Source organism: Meles meles, unplaced genomic scaffold (genome assembly GCF_922984935.1).
Source record: "Meles meles unplaced genomic scaffold, mMelMel3.1 paternal haplotype, whole genome shotgun sequence".
In the NCBI taxonomy this organism is placed as follows: Eukaryota; Metazoa; Chordata; class Mammalia; order Carnivora; family Mustelidae; genus Meles; species Meles meles.
Window position 1 is genome coordinate 3,067 of NW_025721340.1, and position 20,102 is coordinate 23,168.

Sequence of the window (20,102 nt, forward strand, 5' to 3'; positions counted from 1 at the left end):
GGCCCCAGGCAGCGACTGCTTATCCCCACCCTGCACTGGGCTGAGTACTGCCCTGGCCACAGGCACCAGCCCGAGAAACACCCTGCTCACGCGGATGGCTTTCATGTGACCCAGGAAAGGGACCAAGGCCAAGGAGAAGAGTCCCCCCAGGTTGCCATGGCAACGCGGTCCTGGCTCAGCTGCCACAAAGCAGCAGCCCTGCCCGCCTCACCCTTGGCCATCTTGTTGAGAACCATGTCGATCAGGACGTAGGTGCTGCTCCTGCCTGCGCTGTTGCTGCCAACGGAAGGGGAGACATGAGAACACCGCCGGCCATGGGACCCCCATGTCCAGCAAAGCCAGGGACAGTGTATTTCCCTCCGCGTTTGAGTGAGGCTCACGAGGGGAGAGGGAGACTTGATTTGGAGAGAAAGACGAAGAAAGTGGGATGAGGAAGAGTAACAGGATGGGAGGGGGAGAAGGAAGGGGAAGAGGAAGGGGAGGAGGGGTAGAGGGCAGAGAAGTGGAGGAGAGAGAGAATGGGAGGAGAAAGGGAAGAGGGGGGAGGAGAGGAAAGAGAAAGAGGAGGGTTGGGGTGGAGGAGGAAAGGGAAAAGGACAGGGGAGGGAAAGAGGAAGAAGGGGAGGAGGAGGAGAAAGAGGAGGGAGAGGGAGGAGGAAGGGAATGAGGGGGAGGAGGAAGGGGTGAAGGAGGGGGAAGGGGATGAGGGAAGCTGAAGGGAGGGGGAAGAGGAGGAGGAAGGGGAGAAAGGGGAGGAAGGCCGGCGGGGAGCTGATCAGCGGCAGAGGGATTAGCTGTGTGTTTGTACAGATTTGATCCTGTCTCCCCTTTTCCTCCCTCTCTGGCCAAAGACATGGTCGGTTTCGTCAGAATAAACAACACATGAGTCTGGCTGGGTCCGTGCTGAGGGTGTCTGCACTGGCGGTGAGCAATGTCACCCCAGCTGTGACTGCAGCGTCCCTGGGAGAGGGCAGCAGCCCTCAGAGGGCAGGGAGGGCCCTTTCTGGGGAAGGCAGCTGCTTTGTGAGGCGTGAGAGCATGTCTCCCCTCACCAAGAGGCCATGAGTTCCCACTCCCAAAGCAGCTGCTAGATGGGGACTGTCACATGCATACTCCTAGCTGAGGTGGTCGTACCCACTTCAGGATCAGGAATTATGTGACCACGGTCCCGGGAGAGATGGCGGGGCCTTGGGTGGCCTTTGTGGGAAAGTCTCACAGGCTCTGGCTTTACCAGACCCTCAGACCCATGGCTGGAAAAGCTGCGGGGACCCGCAGGGTCTGTGCATGTGGGGAGCTCGCTCATCGCCCCGTCCGTGCTGCTCCCCAGGTGACACCTAGCTGTCCTGGTTTGGATGGGCCTCCTTCCCAAGGCTGCTCGGACACCCGCACACACTGGCCACTGCTGCGGCCGCGGGGCACCTGTGCCTCCAGCCTCTTCTCTCTGCTCTCCGAGGGCCCCAGACCACGGCTGGCTCAGGTCCTCATCACAGACCCCAGGGATGCACATGGACACACGCAGGGACATGCCACGTGCACTGGCACAGACACACTCACACACCAAACACACACACATGCACCTGACACACACACACAGAGGCATGAACCCATGCACACACACGGCACACACACACACACTCAGACACGTACCCAACACACACACACATGCACACACACACGGAGGCAGGCACCCGACAGACACAGAGATGCACACAACAGGCACACTCATACACAGACACACATCTCACAGGGACATGCACACACCTGACAAACACACTCACAGGCACACACCTGACAGACACACACCCGACAGGCACACTGACACATGCACACACACGTACACTTCCCCACCGCACGGACAGACTGGGTGTCTGATCCTTGGAGAGCTCCTTTCTATCCCAGCAGAAGGGAACGTGCTGTAAGACACTTCCACAAATCGGAGCACGGTTCTCTACCCCAAGGAGGTGGGTGTGAGGCCCTGACGAGAGGGCACCGTGACATGGCCTTCTGGTGGGAACTCTGCTTGTCTGTGTGGGTCCAACGGGCTTGAGGAGCCCCCGGGTTTTACTCCATGGCCAGACTCGCATCCTAAGCTGGGTGAGGCCAACCCTGTGCTAATTCCCGACTCTGCCCCTGCTCCCGACGGGCCCCAAGCACGTCCCAGCCTCTCGGTTCCAAACCTCAGCTAAGTGAGCTGGCGGCAGAGACAAGGCCACGGATGGAAAACACCATCCCATGGTGTTTGTGTGCGGGCAGCGTGCGGGCCTGAGAACAAATGGGCGTGAGGACATGCGTGTGTGGTGGCGGCCCAGGCGGGTGGACCAGCCCAGCGGGGCACAAGCAGCCGTCTGCAGCCTGGTCTCCTTCAGCAGGGCCATTAGCTGTGCGTGTGAGGCAGCAAGAAAGCTCAACATGGGAATGTAACTGTGACTCCTTCTCAGGTAGCGAGCAAGGGGCAATTCACGTGAGGAGTGGTACTTGCCTGCAGTGAACAATTATTGGACAAGAACGGCCCCTGTAGCTCTTGTTTACTTTTCTGAAATAAAAAGGGACAGAAATCATGGTTATGCACTATGACTCCTGTCTTCGGTTTTGCAGACAAAGTCCTAAGCCCACACCAACAACTGCGTCTGTGACATCGTTTTGCAACCGTAGCCTCTTTTAACAAAGAGAATCAAAATTACACACACATTTTCAAAGATTTATTTTTCTGTTCAATATCAAGGGATTAAACAGAGCTTTAAAAGCAGTTCTTACATTTCCACACTTCCCCTTTCCCAGCAGGAACCCACAGCCTCTGTCACCAGCCTGTCCCACTGCCCCATCTAAGGCTCCAGTCACCTGGGCTGCTTAGTGGCGATGGGAATATCTAGATTCCTTGCTAAAATGTTTGAGTTCTTGGGGTGCCTGGGTGGCTCAGTGGGTTAAGCCACTGCCTTCGGCTCAGGTCATGATCTCAGGGTCCTGGGATCGAGCCCCACATCGGGTTCTCCACTCAGCGGGGAGCCTGCTTCCCCTTCTCTCTCTGCCTGCCTCTCTGTCTACTTGTGATCTCTCTCTCTGTCAATAAATAAAAAAAAAATTAAAAAAAATAAAATGTTTGAGTTCTGCCATTTATGCACCAAGTTTCTTACACCCTAGACATCATACTGGAACGTAACACAACTATCGTCTCCAGCATCTCACAGGGCCTCTTGGCTCTGTCCATCGGTGGGAGCTCTACATCGCTAAGAAACCACAGTGGAGACAAGTAATTCCTTTGTATGTATATGTGTGTGTTTACAAGCAACTCTGCTGTGCAGATTTTAGACCACAGTTTAGAAAAATTAACAACAATATAGATTATTTTGTCACCGAGCCCTAAATCAAAGCAAAGCACCGATTTCAAACGCACTGTATGAACTCCAAGTTTGTCGGAAGTCAGTGAAGCATGAAACAACTAAGCGTGTTTACGAAGTGCTTCGGAATTCTCAATAAAATATTTCTGCAGAGAAAAAAGTCAGTGGAATAACGTGTGCGGGGCTGTGTTCTAAAATACTCCCTATGAATTTCTACAGTGTATGACATGAAGCAAAATTGAAAACAAATGACAGTGCAGAAAAAAAAAAAAATCTTTTTCCTTGCACCAGACATGGGAAAACGTCACCGTTCTTTGTAAAGGCTTGCTGCCCAGCACAGGGTCAGCTGGAAGCTCATATTCTCTCAATTGGTGGCCTCGTCCTGAAATCCCAGAACTGAGGGGTCGGGAGGTGGGGGTTGTGTGCAGTAGGGAGCTGGCAGACCGCCCAGGCACCCAGCACGTGTTTCCACGTCCACCCCCAGAGCAGAGCTGGCTGCTCCTAGTTCCTGTACGGGCTGAACAGAGTGAGGTCCACACGGCCCCCCAAAAACAAAGGGGTACCTGGGTGCAATGCACCCCAAAGATGGGCCATGCCGGAAGCCACTGGGGTAGCCCTTGATCAGGGCTGCCTCCCGCACTGTGTGGAACGTGCAGACCACCCAAAACCATCTTAAAAATGAGAAGACCCAGAAACGTGGAGGAACAATTGCTGAGGATCCCTGTGACCACATCGCTATTTCTGCTGGAGCTTTTTCTCACTTGCGAGGTCATTGCAGTGTAAGAGTTTAGCGGGAAGGTGAAGAAGGTACGAGTGCACTCATTAAAATCAGCGGCGGGCCAGGATGCCCAGAAGATTCTTGGACCTTTGTGAATCAAATGGATTGGAAAATAAATCTCTTAATTTCTCCTTCTAAAGCCTCCTACACTTTGGGTCACCTGGCCAGCTCAGTTGGTGGAGTGTGCGACTCTCAGGGTCGTGAGTTCGATCCCCAGGTGAGGTGTACAGATTACTTAAAAATTAGGGAAAAAAATCTTCAAACTCCCATTCTTAACTCAGGTTGTAAAGGCAACATGAGCTTTAGGTCTGACGAAATGGACGCCAAACCCACAGGATGAACCCCAGACGTGAGCAACGAGAGGCCCGCTGGCCCCCACCCAGGCTGTGTGCATGGCCGCGGACCTGGCGTTTGCCTGCGTGTGTATGCACACACGGTGCGTGCACGTGCCAATCAAGCAAGCCCAGGCTCAGACTCGATCTGTGGAAGGTTCATTCCTACAGGCCTTTTAGTTTCAAACACAAGGTTTTACTAGAAATCTCTTGGTCACTGGATCTTTTTGATGCGAGCATTCTGGCCGTTTCCTACTTGGCAGTCCAGGCTGGGTTTAAAACGACTCTACCCAACGTTTGCCTGCTCACACATGGCTCAGTCTCCAGGTTTGGGGCATTTTTTCTGATGGGGCCGAGCATGGAACTAGTACATTAGAAAGAAAGAAAGAAAGAAAGAAAGAAAGAAAGAAAGAAAGAAAGAACGAACGAGCCCCCAGATTCCCTTGTTTAGACTGTACCGGTTTCAGAAAACAGTCACCATAAGGGGCTAGGAGAGCATCAACATCCCGTTTATAGCTGGTCAGCCCCATTTCTGGCAAAGTGCTTTGAGGATAACTGCTCTTAGAGAGGACGGTGTTCTCTAGTAAGTGCCCCTGTGGTCCCTGCTCTTATGTGACAGAATAGAGAGCTGCTTTCTCTGGTGGGCGGTGACAGGCCACCTCGGCTGGACCCAGGGAGGGCTCACTGCGGTTTAACCCTCCACGCTGACCCCGCCCTGGCTTAACATATTTACGAACAGCTAGGAGTCCAGCGTGCATACAGCTTGCTGCCCGGTGGAGAGTTTTATTTACAAAGAATCGGAAGCTTGTATCGTTACAACGTAAGACATCACAAATAGGAAAGTAACAGCATCACACAGTCAACAGAAGCATTCACCTGGTCGACTCCAGACAGAGGCGCAGGGTGTTCATGCAGATAAGCGATACACAGCTGTCTTGTTTGACTCGATTAGAACAAATCAGCAGTCGGCGAAAGGTTGCAAACGTTCGGAAAAATGGATATTATATATATTTCAGCAGGAGGAATTCACTGAGAAAGAATGATTAGCAATACAAACCAACCCCTTAGGTCCCTGAGAAGGAACCATCATGCAACCAACAGCTAGCCATGGTCAGAGGTCATTAGAGGCTCAGAAAAGGGGCTTCCCACACTGCCTTGCAGCAGAGTCACAGCTTCCAATGATCACTTTTGTGACTATGCAACTGGGCTCAGCTGCAACATCACAAAAATAACACTGGCCACCACTCACGAGCTGGCAAAGTAAGGGTCTGTCCATTTCTACAGGGGTCAGCGTTGTGAGTGCCGTTGCGTACAGCAAGAAGGGAGAGACTCAGAGACACAGAGGGAGAGAGAGATAATTTTTTTTTAAAGATTTTATTTATTTATTTGACAGAGAGAGACCACAAGCAGACAGAGAGGCAGGCAGAGAGAGAGAGAGGGAAGCAGGCTCGCTGCCGAGCAGAGAGCCCGATGTGGGACTCGATCCCAGGACCCTGAGATCATGACCTGACCCGAAGGCAGCGGCTTAACCCACTGAGCCACCCAGGCGCCCCTAGAGAGAGAATTTTTAAAAGCAAAGCCCTCGGGTGCCTGGGTGGCTCAGTGGGTTAAAGCCTCTGCTTTCAGCTCAGGTCATGGTCTCAGGGTCCTGGGATCGAGCCCCGCATCAGGCTCTCTGCTCAGCGGGGAGCCTGCTTCCACCTCTCTCTCTGCCTGCCTCTCTGCCTACTTGTGATCTCTCTCTGTCAAATAAATAAATTAAAAATTAAAAAAAAAAGAAGCAAAACCCTCACATGTGATGCTGATTATCTCTTGGCTTCAGTGGCTTCCCTTTAAAGTGGAAATGTGCTCCCTCTGGGCTCCTGAACTGTGTAATCACACATCTCAGTGCCTGACGCACCCTGGCCAGAGCAGGGGAAGGCGGGGTGCATGGTTGGGGATGGGGTTGGCGGGGGGACCCCGCATAAGGTGACCAGTGTCTCCGGAAGCCAATGCCCCTTTCTGATTGCTGACTTTTGGGAGGTTCTTCTACCCAGAAAACCCCAAAGCGGCAATCCGTGCCTGAGCACGATGCCTCTGAGAATGCGGTGGCTGCTGCCCACCATCCAGAGAGTCCATGACAGGCAGGCTGGTCTGGAATACTGGGCGGTGCCGAGTCAGGCAAGCCCGCAAAGCTTTTGATTCTAATAGACTGGCACATTTCACCTGAACAAAAACCTCCTGGAGCCTTATTTCCCAAGCTTCCGGGGAGGGGGAACTTGGGGCATCCGTGTTTCTTGGAGCAGGTTGTACGCACTGAGGGCTGGTCGTGTATTGTTCCATTCCATATAGGGATATGGATTTCCATGTCCACCCATAGCATACATGTGCGAACACTGGGTGAGCATAAAGACGAAGCTGGTCTCTCTTTGTAGCCACGTCCTTTGGCCAGTAATGACTCCTTCCCAAGACGCTATCTCAGGAAATGCACTCTAGGTCAGATTCTTAGGTAGCCCACGTTTAGAAAGAATGATCAGCCTGAAACCCCACTGTCTCACGTGACATGGCCACAGACTCAAGGGTGGTAACTGCTCGGATATCAATCCCTCTGGGGTGGGGAACCACGCTGGACTAAGGTGCACTTTATTTCCTAGTTCGTTGTTCTGGATGTCTGCCTGCTTTTGCAATGAGGCAGGTTTCCCACTGGTTAAGCGTGAGAGGGGTCTGCAGAGCCAAGAGCTCGGGCACCGTGCTGCTCAGCACCTGCCTCGCTGGGTGGCTGCTCATTCTTGACCTCTATAGGCAACAGCTAGTGCTGGCCCCCATTACCAACTAGTCCAATGGACAAGCCAAGCTTCCATTCTGAATTCCCCCCTTTTTTGCCTTGTCAATAGCTTCCTGAAAGATGGAGTCTGGCATTCATGTCAACAGCTCAGTAACCACCCTCTAGCGCCAGACAGCCCCCTGGGCAGCTGGCTGGTAGGGCGTGATCAAAGACTGGATGTTTCCAGACTGTTGGCTTCCAAACTGCACTAGAACACACAGTCATGCACTAATTCCATCTGTGCTCTCCCCCAAGGTCTAAGGCCCCCCAGGCCAGATCTGGGCCCGCGCCTGTTACATCTCATTATCCTGTCCGACCAGAGATTATCCAAACTAAAACCCTGCCTTTTCCTCATCAATATCCTGCGAAGCAGGAACTTCAGGACTCCAGCACTTGGAGAATCTTATCAGAAACAAGGACCGCATTTCCACAATTCTAACATGGCTACATCCCCCCGTTTTAACTCCTGTAAAACCAGAAAACACCTTGCGGGTACTATGTACCATCATCGAAACCCCTTCCCCTCCCCCTCCTTTGTGTCATACGGAAGATATCGCTGACCCTGGAACAGCGCGGCTCTGAGCTGTGCTGGTCCGCTCACACCCGAATTTTTTTTTTCCCTCGATAAATACAGGTCAGCACTGAAAATGTATTTTCTCTTCCTTGTGATTTTCTTCATGATGGTTTCTTTCCTCCGGCGTACTGTACTGCAGGACCGCAGGGCCCAGTACACCCAGCAACCAGGATGTGCCGACTGGCTTCTTGTGCCACTGGTGAGGCTTCTAGTCAACAGAGGCTTATTATAGTTATGTTTTGGGGGAGCCAAAAGTTAAACGTGTATTTTCCACGATGTCAGGGGGCTGGTGCCCCAAGCCCGTGCTGTTCAGGGGTCGACTGTATGTTTATGATCTATAAGTGCAGACAGATGGTGCGTTGTACAGCAAATGACCCCTTAGACACAGGAAACCTGGTGTTGGACCACGCTCCCTCCTCTCACGCCTGCACTCCAATCATGTTACCCTGCTTGCAGGGCTGTTTGTCATACCTGCAGAAATCCAGGAGGGACCTCACGGAGGAAGGCACTCCCTGGTCATTCCAGCTCAGGAAGTGGAACTGGGTCATTGTGTGCATCTCGTTGCTTTGAAGGATCTTCAGGTAGAAGCTCCTGATGAGGAAATCCTCACACCATATGTGCTTGGAGACAAGATTTACCTGTACAGGAGGACGGGGAGGGGGGGCATTGGGAAGGTAAAGCATTGTCTGAGCACCATGGCATTCTGAGCAGCGAAGGGCGAACATTACCCGGACCACACACGGGTCAGCAGTGGCTGGACGGCCCCTCCTACCTTCTCAGTTTTAACTGCGTTTATGCAAACGATAACTGTGGGTTCTTAATATCACCCAGGTCCATTAGCCAAATTGTTAGAAAATTATGTTACAATCCAAAGTGATTCTAGCTTTCATCCTTTGTATCTCTAAGCCATCTAAACCTGCAAAAAAAACTATGCTTTGGAACAGAAACACCAGTGGGTTCCACTGTACCTTAAATCTCACTGCAGGTGGTTATCACCTCGAGGTGGAGAGGAGACCAAGGGGTTTATGCAGACAGCGGGGCTGGGTGCTTCTCGGGGTCAAGGGCATGCTCAGTGGCCTAAAAGCCAGGACTCTGAGCTAGGGCTGGTCTTCACACCCCTACCCCCACGGGACTCTGCATTCTGACTGATGTTTAATGCAGAACATTAAACATAATGTGCTCATGCGCTCATGCGGGTTCATATTGAGCTGCCCAAGTCGGCACAGTTCATCGTTGACGTGGACAGAGTGTCCGGCAAGGGAAGGAGGCTCGAATCTGTGCTTCCACAGCCTTGAACGCCGCAGGAGGCCACCGTGCAGGCAGGCTCTTCCTACAACAGGCCCAGGAGCGTCTATTGCTCGGGGCCTGGCTCCATGGGCCTCCTTGGGACATAAATGTTTTTTGGTTCCTTCTGTCTGGATTTGGAACCCTAAAGCTTTAGAATTTATGCCAGAGCCCGGGGCGCCATAGCACGGCTGTTTGGAGGGTCTGGGGGTCCATGGACTGTGGGACCCTGGGGACGCCTGCTTGCCCACCTGCTCCTGTCCTCTGCGGGAGTACCTGGTAGACGTGGTAGAGGTTGGAGTCTTTGTCGGGCCAGGAATGGTAGCACTGCCGGACGCCATTATCCGAGAGGGGCGTCAGCATCACGATGACCATGCAGCTGCTCTCCCACACCATGCAGATAGAGACAGAGACAGGCCACGGCCACCTCGTGACTACTGGGTCCTGCGTGACGCATGCAATCCCTGCGCTCCTTGACATGGGCCATGGGGGCTCATGCTCGAGCACTGCCCTCTCTTTGGCCACGCCTCCTCTGTGGCTGGCTTCCTGCCCCTGAATACACCCCGTAGCTTCCACGCTCCATAAAATATGAAAAACACACCACAAGTGGCTCATTCCACACCTTTTAAAATGTCTCGAGACCCACGTTCAGCCGTCTGGCCTCCCAGCTTTGGACCTTTGGAGGGAACCTTCTACCACACGGTACGGACAGGCAGCGTGGCCTCTGACACTGTCCCCAGCAGTGCCACTGCGGGCACGTCTGCTCCCACATGCAGTGCAGATGGAAACTGGATGGCACGACTGTTTTTTGGTCGTTGTCATTTTTCTGCATGACGAGAAAACCGTTTTTGCTTTGTGAAGCTGCCGTCCTATGGGAAGCAGACTCTGCTTACAGAGAGCCATGGCTGGGGTTTCATTTACCTCCACGGAATATGGCCACACTAGGCCATGAACACAATTCACAGTAGCCACGTTACGAGCCACAGCGAATGGATGGACACACATCCAAACATGGTGGAGGGCAGACACTGGGCCCTCCACAGGGCTTCCTCTCCAGCTCCCAGTCTGGTGGCTGTGGGCCTGCGTGTTAACCCTGTAGTGTCGTCACTGAGACTGAGACCGCTGGTTCTGTGGGCCACGCAGAGGCGGTGCCTGGGAGCGTGTCAGCCTGGTGAATTGCAGAGCCCGGACGAGCATGCTTTGCCTGTGGTGGGTTACGGGGACTTCACAGAAATATTTACAAGCAACTGCATTTCGGGGGTCTGCCCTCCTGCCCGCAGCTCCCTCCATCTGGTGACATTTCCCAAATGGGAAACAGCTGCTTCTGACCCTGGATCCAGATGAGGCCACCAACGTGGATGGAACACGAGCCTTCAGGGATGATTCTTGAGTATAAACGGGGCCGTGCTCGGAGGAACCGGGTCCCGCTTGCTGGAGAGCCTCTGCTCGGATGCCCCAGGGCCACTGCTAAGACCTGGGACGCCTCCATGGCATGGCTTCACGCACCAAGGCAGTGGCCATGGCAGCCTCTGGTGTATCTGGTCCCTGCTGGCCTCTTCTTCGGCAATCGTGCACTGCAGAGTTGGGAGCAGTCCCAATGTCCTGTGCCACCACTGGCCGCCAGTCCCTAGGAGCCTGCCCCAGGCTTCTTCTCCGGGATGATGCAGCAGTTGAGCATGCCTGCAGTTCCAGGGGCACAGACGAGCCTAGTTAAAGCAGATGGAAAGAAACCGCCATGTCTCTTCATTCAAAGTCCATCTTGAAAACTAACTATTCAGCAAACCAAACTCTTTGAAAGCCCCACAGAGACCTGATGAAAGGAAAGCTGACCCATCCAAAATCGCAGGGAGCCCAGGTCAAGTTCTCTGCCAGGCACCCGCTCCCTCAAGGCATAAAACTGCTCTCTGTACTTAGATCTCTTGTGATGTGTCCCTTTCTACCTTTGTTATCCTTGTTCTGTACTCATGCCTTTCTCCCACTGGCCCAGCATCTCTGAGAAGACCAGAGGCTGGTCTGGGCACAATTTCCACTCTCCCCGGCAGCCAGGACCATGCCTGGTTCTAGTGAGTGCTTGGCTAAAAACAACACGTGTGTTTAGAAGAGACCCCTTGAATATTTCTGTAAAAGGAAATAAAGAAAATCCTGTCAAAGGCAGGCCTGGAAGGAGGTTTCCCGGGACCTGCTCAATGCCAGAAAGGCTTTTTTGTTTTTCATTTTCTTAGCATGGGAACCATGTGCACGGGTGTTGGAGCCATGGGCACATGAGGCAGACAGCTCTTCTCGTGGGCGCTGTAGCCCCCACGGGCCTAACCGTGCAGCTCATTTCTGTGCTGGACTTACTTTTACAGCTTGAACAGAGATATCTGAAGTCTGGCCAAGATGAAGTTGACTCACATTTTAGGAGTCAGTTAATAAGATTTAGTAACACTTGCGTTTTCGTCCTTAAGGGCTCACTGGTGTCTGTTGGCTCTACCGTGGTCTGAAACACATCCACAAGGGAAAAACAAGAGTCTGGGACACTTTCTGCAGTCGAGACCCCCAACCCGCCCTCGGCCTCCCCGAACGCCAGGTCTGAGCACTGCAGCAGGCTTCCTGTGGTCACGGGCTCTGCATCAAGCCACTTTGAGGACAGGCGGGGAAACCTCTGTCGTGTCTTCCGCGCACAGCTCAGAACGCACCCACCCAACCTGCTATTTGGCGCACAAGCACATCCGCATGGGCCTCCCTCAGCGATAAAGACACCGTCCACGCTGGCGGTGTGATATTCGGTGCCGACATCCTGCGCCCCAGCCGGTCATATGGCCGCCATCCCACAGGCTGTACACGGCAGTCTTGACCTCTGAAATTCCCTCCTACCAGGCGTAAAGAAGGCATCTCAGTAAGAAATCCTTGTCGTGTCCCTGGAACGGGGTACACATTCTCTACGGAAGATAGCACGGCTCACTTAGCTGGAGGCTGCTGGACGCGAACCCTGGTCACGCAGGGGTTCCCAGAGCCAGGGCACACGCTTCCTGCCACGTCTGCGTCATCCAGTCCTGTGCAGTCCCTACAGGTTCTCATCACAGTGTTTGGACATCTAGAACGCTCCCTGGAGGAGGGAGAAAAGCAGGGTGGAGGTAGGTGAGGGAGGGGACAGAGGGAGGGGACAGGGAACCAGGAACACACTTAAAAGCAGAACAGCCAGGATGTTTTCAGCTGTGATCTGGAATACCAGCTGAAAAAGGAACTCAGGTGGCTCTGGGGGTGCCTGGGGGACTCTGTTGGTGAAGCGTCTGCCTTCGGCTCAGTCGTGATCTCAGGTTCCTGGGATGGAGCCCTGTGTCCATAGGGCTCTCTGCTCCATGGGGAGCCTGCTTCTCGCTCTCCCTCCGCTTCTTTCCCGTTCATGCTATCTTGTTCTCTCTCAAATAAATAAATCTCTTTTTTTTTTTTAAAGGAGAGAAGACGACACTCAGGATATCTGTCTTTCACCGAGGCCCGCCCAAATGCGAAGGCTGATGAGAGGACTCAGGGCTCTCCGCTGTGCGTTCCCTATGCAGAGTCGCAAGTGCTTGGCAGATCAGGGGTTTCAAGCCCTACGTTGAGGGGAGGTGATGAACTTGTGTGTAGGGAGTCCGGTGAGACGATTTATCTGCGGTAAAACATCCTGGCATGTCCCTGGCATGGGACTGAAGGGGTTTTCCCAAGAAATGAACTCTCCTCAGTTCCTGTATTTCCTTTAATTTAACCCAACAATGTGCTTGAAAACCAGCCAGTCCCTAAGCTAACGGGGCTCTGGAGCCAATGTCCGCTTCCACAACTCCTCGCTGCCCCAGAAGCAGGAGACCCCTTCACACATGACCTAGAGGGTGTCCAGGGGGAAGACCAATGACAATGCATCAGGAGCATCACACAGCGATGGGGCTTTGGGGACAAGCTCAGACTCTCAGGTGGGGCCTCTGAGGACGGCTAGGAGTCCGACTTCTGACCTGAGCCCTGGTGTGATGTGGTCCCCTGAGGAAGAGGGACGAGGAGGCCACGGGGACCCTGGATCTGGGGGAGGCTGGGGCTGGCCCTGGGGACCAGGCTGGGGCTTCTCTGGACACTGGCTCCGCTCCTGCAGGCTTTGACGGTGATGCCTCTGACAGGGCCGTGTGTGGCCGGAGTGGACTGCCCAGGCACCAGCCTCCTCCCTCCCTCTGCTCTCCACCAGGCACAGGCCCAGGGCCTCCAGGGCAGGACAGATGCATGGACTCGGTCCCTGGCCGTGTCTGGGCCCTGGGGACCTGCCGTATGCATGCTGCTCGCTTGGGCTTTGTTTGACTCTTCCTCCCGGGTCCCCTTCTCACCTCCTCCCCACAACCCCCAGCGGAAAGTGCTCAGGACAGGGAACCTTTGCCTTCTTGGGCTCTCCCATGGGATCATGGCAAGAACTGCGATAAATATAACCCTCTATTTAAACCCAGCCCATCCCTCTTGGGAAAGAGAGCGTGCCCCCGGTGAAGGCTTCATAATGGAGGACCTTTGGAAAGTGGGGGACAGGACTCAAAGGGAGGGCTTTCTTCTCGGTGACACGTTGCTAACCGTGTCTGTGTTTGTGTCCACCGTGCACCAGCGGGACCCCCTCTATGGGGCGGCCCTCTGACCTGGGCTGCAGACTCTGGGCCCCATCCCCACTTGCTGGCTGCTGGTTCCACCTGAAAGAGCTCATCTGTTTGGCGGGATGGGCCGGTGTCCTCTTGGCTGAGCCGCCCCATGGTGAACGGGGATGACAACCAGTCTGCAACCTGTGGAGAATGTCGCAGGTCCTGGGCCGGGAGGCTGCCTGTGCCCTGCTCTACCACTCCCATCTGCAAGTCGTCCTCTCGTATCTGAGCTCGGTGAACGGGGTGGCCTGACTTTCCGGTGGTGACGCATCAACGCGGCCACTGTGGAAAGGACCTGGTTTGGGCAGCTTCCCCTATAATACGAGAGGAGGGAGGACAGTCACCTGCCTCCTCAGATCAGGATTCCCTCGGGCCTGGGTGGGGAGAGAGAGAGTGTGTGCAGGTCTGCTGGGAGCTACACTGTGGCCATGGGAAGAGGGGGTACCCGTGGCAAGAATGGCAACTGGCCAAGTCCCCCAGGATGGCCCCCTCCTCCTGCTGCCCCGGCTGCCCACATCCCCGTCCCACAGAGATGTCTCTTCTGGGTGAAAGCTGTCCTCACGCTCCTCTGGAGATGTCTGGCATGGAGCTCAGCCCACGGGCTCCGGGCTCCAGGATGCCTTGGGGGGCCAGAGCTCACTGCCTGCAGCTCTGACATGCTCTGGGCCTCGAGAGCCAGTGACGCAGCACCTTCGTTGGCAGCAATGTGTTAACTATGAGAACGCCCACCGTCTCTGCGGGGAGGCTGCCTGCCTTGTGTTTCCGGGAGGGGACGCGCCTGGGAGCAGCGCCTCCCCCAGCATGACGCCGTCTTCCCTGCCGAGTATGGGCAGCAAAAAGCCTGAGTTCTGGAGATCTGGGTCTGCATTGTGCCCAGCCTCCAGCTGGCTGTGCGGACTCGGTGAAGTCGTTAGGGGCCCCGGGCTCCAGCCTTCTGGTAGAACAGGGACCACGATCTTCTCCCACTGCAGTCAAATAAACCTAGGATGCACCTTCTCTGTCGTTTTTACAAGCAGACTTAAGCAGCGTTAAGTACTCTCGTTGCCACCACTCATCCCAGAACGTTCTGTCTTCCTGAACGCAAACTGTCCCCGTTAAATACCAGCTCCATCCCGCTCCCCTGGCACCCACCCTCTGCTTCCTGTCTCCCTGGATTGGACTCCCTGCAGCCCTCCTACGGGGGCCCTGGGAACTCAGGTTCACCCTCGGTCATCAGGGGCGTTGGCGAAGGTGGTTGCCCGCAGCGCCGCCCAGGGTCGGGCACATAGTGAGTCCGCAGTGGGTTTTCCCTCTCTTCCTGCTCCTTTCCTTCCACTCCCTTGGACTCCAGAGCCGCCCGTGCATATGTGTGCGTGTCTTTCTCTCAAAGGAACCACGCAGGCCACACCACACAGTGGCGGACACCCTCCTGGATCAGGACGTGTGTTCCTGCCTCAGCGCTCGAACCAACAGATGGCTGGCTTCTCCCGCCTCCTCCTTCTCCTCTGCCCTCCAGTCCCGACGTTCCCCTCCCCACATGGCTCATCAACGCCCAAGCTTCCCGGTGTCTGTGGGCTGTCACAGGCTGTGGGACTGTCCGCTACTCCCTGCAAGTTAACTGAGCAGTCCTGGGGACTTGCACATTCTGGACATGCTGGGCCTGGCTTGGGCCCCCTCGCTGACGACCTCCCCTGCCCCCGCCGCCCAGCAGCCTCTCTCTGGATTCCCGCAGTGGCCACGTGTCTGTCTCAGCAGCAAAGTGTTTGGTCTCAGCCAGTGCTCTTCTCTTAGTAATGCACGGAATAGTGTCCCCCATAGGTCACACACACCTGGAACCTGCGGACATGACCTTCTTTGGAAATAAGGCCTCTGCAGGTGTGTTCAGCACGATGTACACTGGCCAGAATGGACCCTTAGTCTAATGACCAGCGACCTTGGAAGAGGAGCAGAATTTGAGGCAGAAACACAGATATCCTGTGGGGGGTCACCCCGTGGATGGAGGCAGGGGGGTGCAATGTGTCCATGGCCAGAACCCCAGCCATGCTTGCTACTCCAGAAGCGGGAGACAGAGACACGAGCAGGTCCCCCCACAGAGGCTCCGGTTGGAACCAGTCCTGCCCACACCTGGTGTCAGGGCTTGTATGCGCTACTTTGTTAAGTCACGGCAGCCTTGGAGAAGCCGTGCCCCCACCTTCCTCGAGACCATGGCATCTAGCCTCAGGGTGTCTGGAGTCGAACCAGTTTCTTTATGATAGACTTCTCAGCGGCTTCGGTGTGCTGTTGTGTGCAATAATCCTGGAGTGTGAACTGGTCACCTGCAGAGTCTTCTTGTCCTGGGACACCTGCTACCATTCAGATGGACACTGGCATGTTCTGAGCAGCATGACTAAGGCTGCGATCCCGCCCATGGTCATGTTTCTCACGTTGCTTCATTTATGATGGCTTCTTCTGTTCCTGAATGTCAGACCTCCAGACACTTTGGAGAGTGACCCACGCCCTGCAGGCCCTGGTGACATGACGTGGGTCACTCTGACAATTACCTCCATCTGGAACACGGGGCAAGAAAAACATCCCAGCGCTCACGCTCATGTGACCTGGGCAAAGCGGAGGCCTCTTCGTCTTCCGACAGCAAAGATTGTTTTAACACACACACAACCCTCTGGACGGGACCTGGTCCACGGTAAGTGGCTGTGGATGTGACCAGCTGTTACCGCTGGGAAGTGTCCTTGTGCCTTCCAGAAGCCTCGCATGTGGGAAGCAATTGCCGGCACCTAACCGTTGTTAGAATCGGATGATGGGTCAAGGTTGAGGACTCCCTCCTCCCGGCGCACAACTTGGAATGTTCTCTGTCCCTCCTCCTGAGCATCAGAAGCCGGGGAGGCAGCTGGAATGGGATGGCAGCGGCACATCAGTGATGTTCTATGAGCAGAGCCATAATCTGTGGGCTCCCATGAGTCTCAGCTGAGCCTCTGCACGAAGGTCCCTCTGGAGCTGGTGTCCCAGGACCAGGTGGCCCATGGGTGCTGAGCTCCAAGCAGGGAGGCACCCCACGCATGCCACATGGCCTCTCTGGGTGTGACGTGGGAGAACGTCAGCGTCTCGTGGCTCGGGACCCACTGGTCCTCCCACCATCCTAACGTGAGTTTAGTGGCTCTGCACCGCAGTTACAGGTTTGGACAACAGAACCCTGAGGCTCCGTTGGTTTATTTTCTTCAGCAGCATAAAGGCTGCGAGGCAGAGCCCGGGGCTGCATGGACATGCTCTGATCTTGGTTCCAGGTGACGTCTGTGGTAAGCTATGGCACCCAGGATCAACCCACTGAGAAGGCAGGGGTGCATGCGGGACCCTCCTCCAAGTTCTCCAGAGCCCCCCACGCTGGGCACGTGCCCTGCTGCAGGTGGGGAGGCTGCAGAGGGCCCACAGCACACTGGGGAGCAGAACAAGAGACTCTGGGGAACAGAAGCATGGAACCTGTCAGCCCAAGGAGGCCTTTACTCTTAGAACTGCCACTTTGGACGCCAGCTTCACCAGCTGGGGTCCGAGGTAACCCCATCTGAGTGCATGGCCATGCTGCCGGGGTGGGGGCTTGCCATCCTCCCAGGCACTCTGTCTGCTCGCCCTCTCACCTCTGTCCTCCACGGGTTCGGCTGGGCGGCTGGATGCCCCCACCAGGGCTGGGGACAGCAGCATGCTTGATGCACAGGGGAGTTGGTTTGACCGTGCCACCTTGCAAAGCCCCTTCCCCCTTAGCTCTGTGGCATGGCAGAAGCTGGAGCAGGACGTGGGGGAAGAAGGGGAGGCCCCTCGCTCTCCTGTCTGCTCTCTGGGGCCTGTGCTCATGCTGGCTCTCAGCGGCTGAGCCTCCGTCTGGGTGTTCAGGACTCTGCTGGATGGAACAGACTAGCCTGGCCCTTAAATGAGTGAAAGAGGGTCTACAAAGAAGAGGAGCTATAATCTGACACCACTGTTTACCTTCAGAGAAGAGAACCATGGACAAGGACACATTTGGACAGAATGCAGTAATTTAAACACTTATTAATTCCATTTCCTACTATTTCATGAAATAAAATTCTAAAGTGTGTAGAAAAGTAAGGATCTTTAAAGTATTCAATCTCTCGAGTTTTGAAAAACAGAAGATTAATAATAGAAACCATTAAAGGACCCGCATAAATCAAGTAACATTGATGAGTGCCGCCTAGAAACAAGTTTACATTTACTGAATCAGGTCCAAGCCATTACTCGCGGCCCGTCTGTCAAGGTCTCGTCGTCAGAAGAGTTCTGACTCCCTGCAGACTCACCTGCCAGAAGTTGGCCACGGTGGCAGGCAGCGGTCCCTGGGTGGCAATGTAGGCAGGATTCCCAAGGTGGTGATCCATCTGCAGAGACAAGATTAGAGGAACAAAGATGAGCCAAAAACCTAGAAAACAACCAGGAAAGAGAACACGGCTAAGGAGGTGAAGGTGGCATGTCCCGGGCCAGATGCTGGCCCTGGGGTCGCAGAGTGAAAAGAGCAGGCCAGGCTTCCTTGCTGTCCCTTCTGATTGCGACAATGCTTGGACCTCAGCAGAGCCCCGTGGCCCTGGGCGAAGACAGGTGGGGCGCCCACGTGGCGGTGTGTGCAGGGATGCGGGTGTTCTAGACCAGCCCAGCCACGGACCAGCATGCATGGCCCCCACCTCAGCCAGGAGCCTTGGCCCCGGCCACCTGCCATGTAAGCTGCCCGCACCCGTACCCCAGGCCACGTGCAGGGGTGTGGCCAACACGCCCCTGTAGGAATTGCAGGGGTAGGAATTGGGAGAGGTGAAGCCGGGGGTCAGACCCATGAGACCCCCTTCAGGGTCCCAGAAGAATGAATGGAGGAGTGCATCCTGCCTCCCACGAAAAGTTAGCTCTTCTCACACGGATGCTGGTCCCCATTACCCAGAAAGGGGTGCCGGCACCCTGATCAGGCTGGGGGTCTGTGAGCGTGGGGTGCAAGACCTCCCCTGGAGATGAGCCCAGCCTTCTGGCTGCTCGTTTCCCATTCCAGTCCTACAGAGCCAGGCACGGGGCTGAAGACAGACAAACAGCAGAAGACGCTGTGGTGGGCATTCTGGCTGGGTGGTCTATCCAAGCACAGCCTGCTGGTCGAGACAGAGGGAGTCTGGTTTAAAATACCTTTGTTATGACATTTAATTCAAAGACGTCTAAGCAGGAGAATGCAGGGAGAAAGTGACCCAAGGAACAAAGCCTGGAAAAGGAAAGTGGGGGAAATGCAATCTGAGGGTCATCGAATGGACAGCCCCTTCCCTCCCGGGTCTTCCCGGCCCACTGTGCACCCTGGATGGACGGCACCACGGGGGGTGGACTGGGCCTTGAGCTGAAGCCTCACCTCGGCGCCAGGCTTCCGCTCCCCTGTCCGTCCCTGATTTTCTCCCATCTGGAGCTAAAATTTACTCTCCTGATACCAAGGTTTGAGGAGAGATTTAAAATCCTCTGTGTTTAAAGAAACCTGTTAAGAAGACATTTCCCAATACAATGAAAAAAGGAGGCGTTTTCAACACACATGGTTGTGTGGCAGCCCACGGGGGTGTCGGCTGTCTACCCCACAGCCATGGTGAGACCCGGCCCAGCGCTGGGGTTGAAGTTGCCGCGGGAGGCGCCGTCTCTGCATCTGGGGCGTCCTCGCAGAGATGACGGCCGTCAGCACAAACGGGTGCGGGGCCCACCTTGTAATTACGAGGCTCCTGGAAGATCGGATGCAGGTCAGTCCCACAGAACAGCTGTGGGACGCCAGTGGGGGTGGGGCAGGAAAATGCTTTTTCTGCCTCTGGTCTGTGGGTCCCGATTAAGACTGGGCCTCGTTTTCAGAACACGCATTTGTTGGAGGCAACAGCTATGTACAAAAACCCTGTCTCTTTCCAGCAAACAATTTTGCGTGAGAAGTAAAACCCCACCTCCTTTTCAAATGTGGGTTTTTGCCCAAAGCAATTTAGAGAGCACCACATTTAAAAATCATCAGTGTGTTCAAACTAGCACCTTAGTTGCTTTCAAACTGAGAAATCTCTGATTAACAGTCAAAACCTGAGGAGGGCTTCAGGAGGGTAAACAAGGCGACTCACTGAGGTTGGTGTCCGTGGTCCGCCATGGCAGGGGAGGGCGTGGACAAGGCCCACCGGTCTCCCAGGCCCTCGGCCACGGCCACGCGGCTGCCACTTGGCAGACAGTAGACAGCATAACGATCACAGAGTGGCGGAATGTGTCATGCAACCGTTTAACAATAATTCACAGACAATTAGGATTATTTCATTCTGCGTACATTCTGTTGAACAGAAACTAATCTGGACAGAAGTGCTTTGTATGTGCAGCAAGTATCGGGCAACAGAAGGACTTCTCACGGGTTTGTGCAATCT

The 20,102-nt window shown here is 54.7% G+C and overlaps 1 protein-coding gene across 1 annotated transcript in view; it reads right to left on the bottom strand.

Annotated features, from left to right (window-relative positions):
* Nucleotides 1–211: 211 nt before the first annotated feature.
* LOC123936313 (receptor-type tyrosine-protein phosphatase N2-like) overlaps nucleotides 212–20,102 on the bottom strand; it is a gene marked incomplete at its 3' end in the record, with an annotated part of 48,886 nt that continues 28,995 nt past the window's right edge. The window contains exons 7-11 of the mRNA XM_045996937.1: nucleotides 18,009–18,086; nucleotides 9,383–9,502; nucleotides 8,294–8,460; nucleotides 2,480–2,533; nucleotides 212–276 (exon numbers count right to left, since the gene is read on the bottom strand). Coding sequence (XP_045852893.1) covers nucleotides 212–276; nucleotides 2,480–2,533; nucleotides 8,294–8,460; nucleotides 9,383–9,502; nucleotides 18,009–18,086 — 484 coding nt within the window. The remainder of the gene's footprint in view (nucleotides 277–2,479; nucleotides 2,534–8,293; nucleotides 8,461–9,382; nucleotides 9,503–18,008; nucleotides 18,087–20,102) is intronic.